This window comes from Danio rerio, chromosome 1 (genome assembly GCF_052040795.2).
Source record: "Danio rerio strain M-AB ecotype USA chromosome 1, GRCz13ab, whole genome shotgun sequence".
NCBI lineage: Eukaryota > Metazoa > Chordata > Actinopteri > Cypriniformes > Danionidae > Danio > Danio rerio.
In genome coordinates this window covers 43,219,834-43,230,000 of record NC_141021.1, presented here as the reverse complement: position 1 = coordinate 43,230,000, position 10,167 = coordinate 43,219,834, and the positions used below count along the sequence as shown (strand labels likewise).

At 35.3% G+C, this 10,167-nt stretch overlaps 1 protein-coding gene across 23 annotated transcripts in view; it reads right to left on the bottom strand.

Annotated features, from left to right (window-relative positions):
• LOC147837446 (uncharacterized) overlaps nucleotides 1-10,167 on the bottom strand; it is a 287,795-nt gene that overhangs the window by 218,487 nt on the left and 59,141 nt on the right. For 21 of the 23 annotated variants that reach the window (XR_015476787.1, XR_015476790.1, XR_015476783.1 and 18 more), the window contains one exon: nucleotides 4,898-5,000. The exons of 1 other annotated variant lie outside the window; for it this stretch is intronic. Coding sequence is in view for 8 of the 22 variants with exons in the window: in XM_087237470.1 (XP_087093596.1) it covers nucleotides 4,898-5,000 (103 nt within the window). In the remaining 14 variants the exon portion in view is untranslated. Of the gene's footprint in view, nucleotides 1-3,404; nucleotides 5,001-10,167 lie in introns of those variants that run through there. One more of the 23 variants, XR_015476794.1, reaches the window with a different exon arrangement.

Below are 10,167 nucleotides of genomic sequence, written 5' to 3'. Positions count from 1 at the left end.
GTAACAAATTATAATTATTAATATAATTTATCATTATAAATTGTAATTTCGACAGTTTAGTTTTACTAAGCAGAATCCCATTTTTCTATGAATTGTATACAGTATATTTACACATTTAATTAACCATATTTTAATTCAAAATATAAGGAATATTGCAAAAGCAAGGTTAATAAAAAGTAAATTACATTATACTCCATTTGCACACTAGGGCTGTACAATGTTAGAAAACCCATTGAAATTGATATTTGTTCCATATAATATATATTGAGATTAACATTTAATTTCACCAAATTAATTAAATATCTCTATTTGTAAAGTTATTACTTTAGATCGACTGGGGTGATTTGTATGGAAGTGAAATAAAAATTTATTTTATGTAATTTATTACTGTATATTTATATAACAAACAAACTACAATCATAAATAAACACAGTGGAGCTGGAGTTGTTAAAGTCACGTATGCTCTTTATGTTCTCTTAAATTCTTAAAATGTTCACATAGGCCTTAAAACACAGGAAAATGTTCAACTTTCACTCTATAATGGTTCAATTCTCCACAAATTTCAAGTGTTTTCACCTGTGGATTTTGGTTATCTATAATCATATATATATATATATATATATATATATATATATATATATATATATATATATATATATATATATATATATTCAACATTGCATATCTTGCATGCACACATTGAGATATTAATGCTCAAATGATATATTGTGCAGCCTTAGTACACAAACACAGGATATATTTATATTAAATTATAGGCAACACAATACTACACTCAATCAATATTTGGTGAAATAACCATCATTTTCTATTTTCTATTCTGAAGACATTTGTTATTTCTAGTTTATAAAAAAATTCTAGTTTCTAAAGAAAAACAAGCTCTATAGATAAACTTTAAATCAGGGGTCTCAAACTCAATTTACCTGGGGGCCGCAGGAGGCAAAGTCTGGGTGAGGCTGGGCCGCATAAGGGATTTCACAAAAAAAAGTCCTCAAATGTCATTATTAACAGTTTTAATTATTTCTTCTGAACATGAAGTTTCACCTAAAAAAAAGGCGTATATATGTATAAATAAAACACCCCCACCCCACTCCAGTCACATCAGCCTGTACCAGTCTGTATCTACCTATAATATCAATATATATAAGATGCAGGGCAGGCATGTGCACACATAGGGCTCAACCTGTGCAGAGCACATGCCCTTTTTAGTCTTGCATAGAAAGTGCCCTTCCAAAATGATCAAAAGTGCCCCCGCGACGCGACACACCCTCGGTCCTGACCTTCAGTAGGCGCGCGATAACACCGCTCGAGTACGCGCGCGACAACACAGCTGATCAGAACGCGCGCGACAACGCGCATTGAGTGACAAGCGCGCTGTGTATGGATAGAATCAGCGGAGCGGGGAGCGCTCTCTCTCCCCGCTCAGCTGATTCTGTCAGAGTACAGCGGTCGGCGCGGGCCACAAAAATTTTGCACTGAGGGCCGCAAATGGCACGCAGGCCGCGAGTTTGAGACCCCTGCTTTAAATAAATAAACTTTTAAATAAATAAGCTTTAATTTGAAAAAATTCTATCATAACTTAACATAATAAAACTAATAACACTGTAAGCAAACCCATACATAACCTAGTAATACCTTTTTTATTTTAAGCCTGGCAAGTCTAATATATATGAGCAATTCCAGCATTTTGGAAATTATGGACATTTGCAGTAAAATCTCAAAACATAAACTCACATTATATTGAAACATCTTTTTATATTTTTCAAAACAACATACCACAGAGTTATGGGAGCAGAAAAATGTAGTGAACTTATTTTACATTTTAAATGAGGGAAATAAACATGCGTTATGGATATGACGAAAAAAGTACGCAAGTTTATAGTGTACAATATACTTCAGAGAAATTCTGTGAATTATACTGCACAACCCAAAAGAAACAATGCTAATCAAAAGGATAAGAGTTCTCTCCATAAAACAAAAACGATTGATTTTGTTTTATTTGACTTCTTTTTTTTTTGCATTTATGAGGAAAAAGCTCCGTTATGGATGTGACACCTCTCCATTTTGGATGTGACATAAGTGAAATTGCCACTTGCGTGATTTTGGTAAATCAATTATAATAGTTTGAAAACATTAACAGAGACATTTTTGAGTATTTTTAAAGCACAGTAAAATACTTGCCTACACAAAAAATGCAAAAACTGTTTCGATATTTTGGTGAAAACCTTTTTTTTTCATGGCAAGGTTGACATTTGCATAGAATTGCTCATATGGCTGTTATTTGTGTACAAATGGCAAACAGCATTCTAAACAAACAAATTTAGGAAGAAACTCTTGATGCACACAGAATTAACCACAAGCGATTAAAACCTAACTGAATCAACAAAAAGCAACTGTGTGTGTGTGTGTGTGTGCACCAAGCATAGGTGTAAATGTGCCAGTGTCTGTAAAAAGGCGCATGTGTGTGTGTGTGTGAGGCAAGCGTCAGTGAGTGTGTCGGGTGTTTGGGTCTTCATGATAGCATCTCCTAAAGTGGCCTCCTGTCGGCCGCCAGAGACTCTCACATTTCCGAGTGCTCTGATGCTTGAGCTTGACAACAGCAGCCCACGAGGCACCTGAGCTCTGGAAGCAGACGCGCTGTCTGCGTGATTGACAGCCGATACAGGAAGAGAGGTGTGGCTCACCACTTAGACAGACACTTGTCAATTCAAAACCAAAATTAACATTCAAAGACAACAACAAAACAAATTATATTATTATTTAAAAAGAGAATAAGAGAGAAAGAATGTTACTGGTTTTTGGTGCAATGTGCTGAGCTATTGATGACTTTACATTTTATTCTATGAAAATAATAGGAAATTATGACATTATGAAACTAAACTAAAATAATGTCATGATGTAATAATTAATTTTTAATATATAAACTACCAGTCCAAATTTATGAAAATATGTAGGTTTATTATTTTTTATTTTATTTTATTATTTTAAAGTTTTATTATTTATAGGTTGCATTTATTTAACTAAATAAAACTATTATTTTCAACTTAAAATAACTGCTTTTAACATTAATAAAATTTGCTGTGCAATTGATTGCTGTGATTTTTCAGATGTTTTCAGCATCATCACTCCAGGCTCCTTTAGGAATCGTTCTACTATGCTGGGGTGCACTTCTGAAAACCAACATTAGCCAACTAAGGTTGCAAGTTCCGTTGTTACAAACATAGTTCATGGATTCATTGATGTTTCCCAAATCCATTGTTTCTATGAACACTCCCAAACTGCGTCGCAAAACTTGTATGCTTGTAACAAGAGCTGTAGTGATTGGTTGTGTTATATTTCCAGTTCCGGATTCCCCCACAAGTCCAAAGACATGTGGTACAGGTAAATTGGGTAAGCTAAAATTGACCATTGTGTATGAGTGTTTGTGAGTTTCCCAGTGATGGATTGCGACTGGAAGGGCATCCGCTGCATAAAACATATGCAAGATAAGTTGTCGGTTCATTCCGCTGTGGCAACCCCAGATTAATAAAGGGATTAAGCCGAAAAGAAAATGAATTATTATTATTATTGTTGTTGTTGTTGGTGGTTTTTTTCTTAAATAGCCTACTGTAAATTACAACCATAAACAATTTTTTGATTTAAATATGAGATATGAGTGTTAGCTAAATAGTTTTATGTTGTAGAATATAATATGGAATATTCTCAATAATATTTGTAAAGGAAATATTGGACCTATATGTGCTGTTTACATGTATTTAATTTAATATAAAAAATAAGTGCATGCATTTACTAAACTAATATTGGTGCATGTGTGTAAAATAATACAATAAAAAAATTGATGGTCATTATCTCTAAAGAAGTTGTTACTCCGGCCCGTTTAGAGCGTCATTATGGAGGTTTAACATTATAATAAACAAGGTTCAAACGATAGATCAGTGACAGAGAAAAGTACGGTTTTGGTGAAACACTACATTGTTAATTTTTTTAAATGATGCATCGTACAACGATAGTTCAGCCACTAGTTATGCCGTTGTTTGGGAAACGCACCCCTGATTGGCTGCTCTATTATATGCTAATAAATAATGGTTCTTATTATTATCAGTTTTTTTCCGGCAGCTGGGGTGCCGAAAAAAAAGTTAAATAACGGCTCTTAAATTACAGTAATTTACCGTAAAATAACGAACATTAAATTACAGAAATTTAACAGAAATTTAAATTTAAGAACATTTTTGTAATTTAACGTCAGTTTTCTTTCTTTTTTTTTTTACAGTGTACATTTAACCAGTGGTGGAAAGATTACTGAAAAACCATACTCAAGTAAAAGTACCATTACTTCCCTCAAAATGTTGTGCAAGTAGAGTAAAAGTAAAAAATATCTGTTGTCTGTTGTATCACTTACTCTTTCAATTACTCACTACCTTTTGGCTTAGTCCCTGATTTATCAGAGAGAACATCACAGCAAAATAAACCGCCAATTACTCTGCCATACATTTATATGGTGAAAGCCCTTCAAGTTGCACACATATTACCAATGAAATAATAAAAAATAATCACATATAATGTCATTTTCTTTGAGATGTTTGTTTGTTCACTGATTTCATCCAAGTTCAGTATCTTCCCAGTATAGCATGCACCTCATGTTTTGACAGCTTAATTAAACTTTCATTAAAAGTGAATATTGTGCAAATGTGCCCTTCAGACATCACTTGAAGCATACACAGAACAAAAAAGCACTTAATTCTCTAATTCTGTTATGATGTTCCTTCGTCCAAATTGTTCTGCACAGTTCTGGGTCAAGTAGTCTCAGTTGGGGGTCATGGTTGTGTCTATGTGCATCTGTACCCATTGTTCTGCTCTCTGTGAGTGTGTGTGTGTGTACCATTCTGTCTGACTAGGAAGAGGCCTAAATTGCTGGGGTCCTCAAAGTACTTTGACCACAAGTCCTTTCTCAGTTCTCTGACAGAGGTCGTTGTCCTTGGCAACTGGGAAAAAAAAAACAACACAAAAAGCTGAAGATTTGAAGGAAGGCAATGGAAATCCTGCAGGCACACACTGTCCCTTTTTTCTTTTGCAAAAGCTTCACCATGATAGTTTAACTTTGTGACAAATGTAACGTTCAAGTAAATCCTGCACACATACACATTTACATGCACAAAAATGGGGGCACACATTTACACAACACCGCCTTTAACAAATTTTTGCCATTACTTGATAAATCAACAGGGTTTGGGGGGCTGAAAACAAACTTTTCTAAAGAGGTTTTAAAATTCAAGATTTTTGAAATCTCTACTGATTTATCCTACTCAGACTCAATGGAAATATCTGTCTTGACCTACATACCACAAAATACATGGCTCCTGTAACTTTTTGTTGCATGTTTCAGATGGCAAATCCACTAGAGGGTGCAGTTTACAACTTTGGGAATCTGAAATGTATTAGTAGAAGGAAACATATCTGAAGCAAACAACAAAATGTACCCTACATTTTGTTATAAGCTTCAGATACACGTCTTTCTAATACACGTTCATGAGAAGGCGGGACTTCAGATTAGCAGATCACCCAGCAAACCACTGACCAAAAGCTCTCCCTAAACCCAAACAATAGTGTTTTCAAAAGCAAACGTAAGAGAAAAGAGCACCGTGACCACAGCTTTACCTTGACATTTTATATCTTTTATCTCTTTTGTGGAACTGCATTTCATTGGACTCGAATCTGAGCGCTCCACATCACAAGTACAACAGTGTACAATGTGAGCTACCACGAAAACTGACCACAATACAAAAATTGTCCATGTAGAGATAGATAGGTAAGAAAATGATTACAAATCATAGACATAGTTGTTTTGTAGTAATTATTGGTGTTACGTGCCATCAGCACATATTTATTTATTTCCCTTATTTCTCTGCCTACTGCTGTCCCTGGTTGGCTGTTTTACTTTTTACTGCTGCAACCAATCTCATTTCTGTTTCATCCTGATTGGTTCCTGCTTTATAACTCAGTACCATTTTTTACCAATCCCCTCATGCCAGCTCTCCTTTATAAACGCTTCATTCTGGCAGTTTGACAGTCTTTCGGCAGTTTAATTCACAATGTGTTGTTGTTATTTGACTTTTGTTGCTGTCTATTCTCACCATTTTGTTACTATTCCTTCCCTACCCTTGTGTTTGTCATTGAGGCTAGAAAGGCTAATAGGTAAGTAAGTCACGTAACATACATCTCAACACCTAGATTTACAACTCTCTAGATACACTAGATTAGAGGGTGTGCGCCAACTCTTTTTTGTTTGGTGTTTTTGGTTAAGTTGTTTTGGTTTTAAGTTGTTAGTTTGTGTAGATTAGCTAGGACATCATTTACCTTAAAGATTTACTTTTCATATCTTTTTTTACCAGATTAAATAAGAGGTGATTTTTGGACATTAGTAAGACTAACCGGGTTTGTTTGGTTTTCTTAAGCGCCACCACTAGTCAGTCTTTTTAAATTTCATTGTTTATTGTCTCTAGAATTGTAAATACTGTAAATAACTCACTTACTGTTCAACCATCCCCACTTGTAGATAAATCACTATTATTTGTACTCCAGTTATTGTTGTCTGTTCTTACTTTGAAGCACAATTTTCTTTGAGTTTCTTTTGTGACCAAGTCCTCAATACAAGTGTGCAACCCCATTTCCCTAGACAACCCAGGGGTGTAACATTGGTGTCGTGCAAATAACTGCACAAAAAGAATCCTTTATTCAACAATAATATGTAACTGTATATATCATCAGTGTAAAAAGAAACTAAAGTTGTTGGTCTCATACTGCCCAGCAGTGTTTAAATTAACAAGAAACTGCAGTCAAACTGTATGCTGATTGCTGGTTTCACAAAAATGCAGGCTGAAGCATGTATTTCCAATGAGCATGTGTTGGATTCATCTCTATTTTCATCACAATTTTTTTGAAAACAGTGATGTCATGCACATGTGTTCTGGATCTAAGCATGAACAATAGTTGACATCCAAAACAATGAGGGACTACAGTGCAGTTTTTGCGCCAAGTATATATTTTTAAAGACACTGAATAGCATTGCCAACTACTGGCCTGGCATGTATGAGACACTGTTTTAATTATTTTAGCAGATCAGTATAAACCAGATTATTTAGGCAACTTTGCTGTCTATACTTTTTAACACAGCTTATCAGATACACAAGGGAAAAACTTTTCACTTAGACTCATGGGTAACATAAGTTTACATAAACACAGTAATTTATATGTGGTATAAATTATATGTTTATATAACCAAGACAAATGGATTACAATAGAGCATTGGAGAGCATCAGAATTAACTCCGTAATTATATTTACAGTTACGTTAATAAATTTGCCACACACTTTCATCCAAAGTGACTTACACTGCATTGAAGGTACTTAGCTTTATCAGTTCCTACTTTACTCAGGAATTGAATACACCTTAAAATATTTAACAGAACATTCATCAATTGTTTCCTATAACAAAGTGAGTTGGAATCTTGTAGACTCACATTCATGAAAATCATTTTTAATTCATAAAAACAAAAGCACCCATCAGAACCTATTAAAGACAATGTGAATTGAAGAGGATGGAAATAGGTTGACAGACAGACTTAGTAGGGCAGAGTGTGTGCAGGAGTTTGGGGTCCACAGAGAGTAGAGGTCGTGCCTCTGGCCCGAGGGTAAGACCACTAACTGAAGAGTCAATGGGCCCCTAATAAGGTGCTGGGGGGAGGAGAAGACAATAAGATAAATATAGACTAAAGATGGGACAAAACAAAGAGAAGTGGTTGAGATGAACACAGTGAATGGGCTCCAATTTAAACCGGTTTCCAGGCATGTATGAGTGTGACAATCGTTTGGACACCCCATTAGTGGACTACACAAACTGCTTTAAATGTACTTTCTAATAAAAACATGACACTGTTCTTTGTCTTAATCTCAAAACATACAAAGTTTTAAAAATGTGATGCAATTTTAAAGTAAACTTAATGTACAGAATTAAGTCCAATCTTCATAACTAAGATTTGTAAAAATAATATTGTTTGTTGAATAATTTCTACAATTGATGTTTAATTTGCAGTACTCATTCATTCATTCATTTTCTTTTCGGCTTAGTCCCTTTATTAATCTGGGGTTGCCACAGCAGAATGAACCGCCAACTTATCCAGCATATGTTTTTATGCGGTGGATGCACTTCCAGCTGCAACCCATTACTGGGAAACATCCATACACACCAATTTACACTCATACACTATGGTCAATTTCACCTTACCCAATTCACCTGTACTGCATGTCTTTGGACTGTGGGGGAAACCAGAGCACCCGGAGGAAACCCATGCGAAGGCAGGGATACCATGCAAACTCCACACAGAAACACCAACTGAGCCGAGGTTCGAACCAGCAACCAATCGACCTTCTTGCTGTGAGGCGACAGCACTACCTACTGCGCCACTGCTTCGCCCAACCTGTTAGTTACTTGTTTATTTTTGTTTTTAGCTTTTGTTTTTGTCTTACCTGCTTTTTGGAATCATTCTTCACTTAACTTGAACCATGTCGTTGTGGTCAATTCCTCTCCGCATTTCAAGTCCATAATTGAGATGCTAAATTGTCCGTAGTCTATGTGTGAATTTGTGTGTGGATGTTTCCCAAAGATGGGTTTCGGCTGGAAGGGCATTCGCTGTGTAAAAACTTGCTAAATAAGTTGGCGGTTCAATACACTGTGGCGACCCCGGATTAATAAAGGGACTAAGCCGACAAGAAAATGAATGAATGAAAATAACATGTTGAGAATATGGTAAATTCTGAAAACATGATAAAAATCAGGAGAGAGCTTTTCTTTTTCTAGATTGCTTTTCAAAACACCCTGGTTGGGTCTAGGGAAGAGGATGGATGCTGGTCAATCAGTGCTTTTGAAAATACTATCGGTAGGGTTTAGGGTAGGGGGAGGGTGACGGTATTATTTGGTTGGTCAGTCAGTAAATTAGGCAGCTTCTGGTGGATTTACGCAAGAAGAGCAGACACCAATGGCACTCACGAAAGAAACAGATCTGAAAAAAGCATACACAGTGGCCTTTGGTGGATTTGCAAAAACAAAAACTGCAAAAAAAAAATAAAAATAAATAAATAAATAAATAAATAAATAAAAATTTAAAAACCTTGCTCTTGGGACCTATTTGGTGCTTTCCAGGAATGTATATAGGTGTACATAATCAGAATGAGCGTGGGTTGGAAAAATGCTCCAGTGCATGATGGGAACATCAGTACCAGAAGGTTGAGTAGGGTTTATTTAATTTGCTTTTTTTATTAAAAAAATAATTGTACAGTTACAAATAAGTTACACCTTTAATTTCTATAACACTTACAAAAACAATGCCTTTACTACATTACAAAAACAAATCTTGCTGCCTTAAATTGTTTACTTGAATCAAATTAACTTTTTGAGTCATCTCAACTTACATCAATCAAACTGAATAACAATATTGGTCCCTATCACACACTCTCAGTTTATTCATGACAGTTTGAATAATGTTTTTATTATCATTATTAATATCATTTAAAATCTTTGCACTTAACAAACAAAATTAAATATGTAGGCAATAGAGTGAGTTTCCACTATTTCTTCATTCTACAAAAGTAAAGGAGTAAAGGTAAAGTAAAAAGAAAGTAAAGAGGCAGAATGGAGGAGGCTCATTGTTTATCCTCACGCTGCAGATGGTCTGTTGAACTTTTTTTGCTTGCGAATAGTTCAGTTTTTCCACTTACAAAGTCTGCCATGTAAATAGCAAATGTGCCATGGTGCGAAGCAAATGACTCTTCAGTGTTTTCTCTAGGATTTTTTTCCAGCTGTGGCAGCAGGGCTTTTTTTGCACAATGACAAATTGATTTCAATGACAAATTTCGTGAGCGAAGTATTACAAGTCAAGATTGCATTCATGTAATGCTTGCGCGGGGGTTTCCTCTGTTCGTTCACAAAACTTCTTGCACGCCCTCAAATGTATGCTGCTCAAATGCATTTTCTTGTGCGCTGTCCAATAAACGCTGCTGAAGTGCAATTTAGTGCGTTTATGTATCAAGTATGTCTCCAACATTTATTAGATTTGCTAGGAATATTTATAAATAACTGACCGCATTTTTCCGTCCT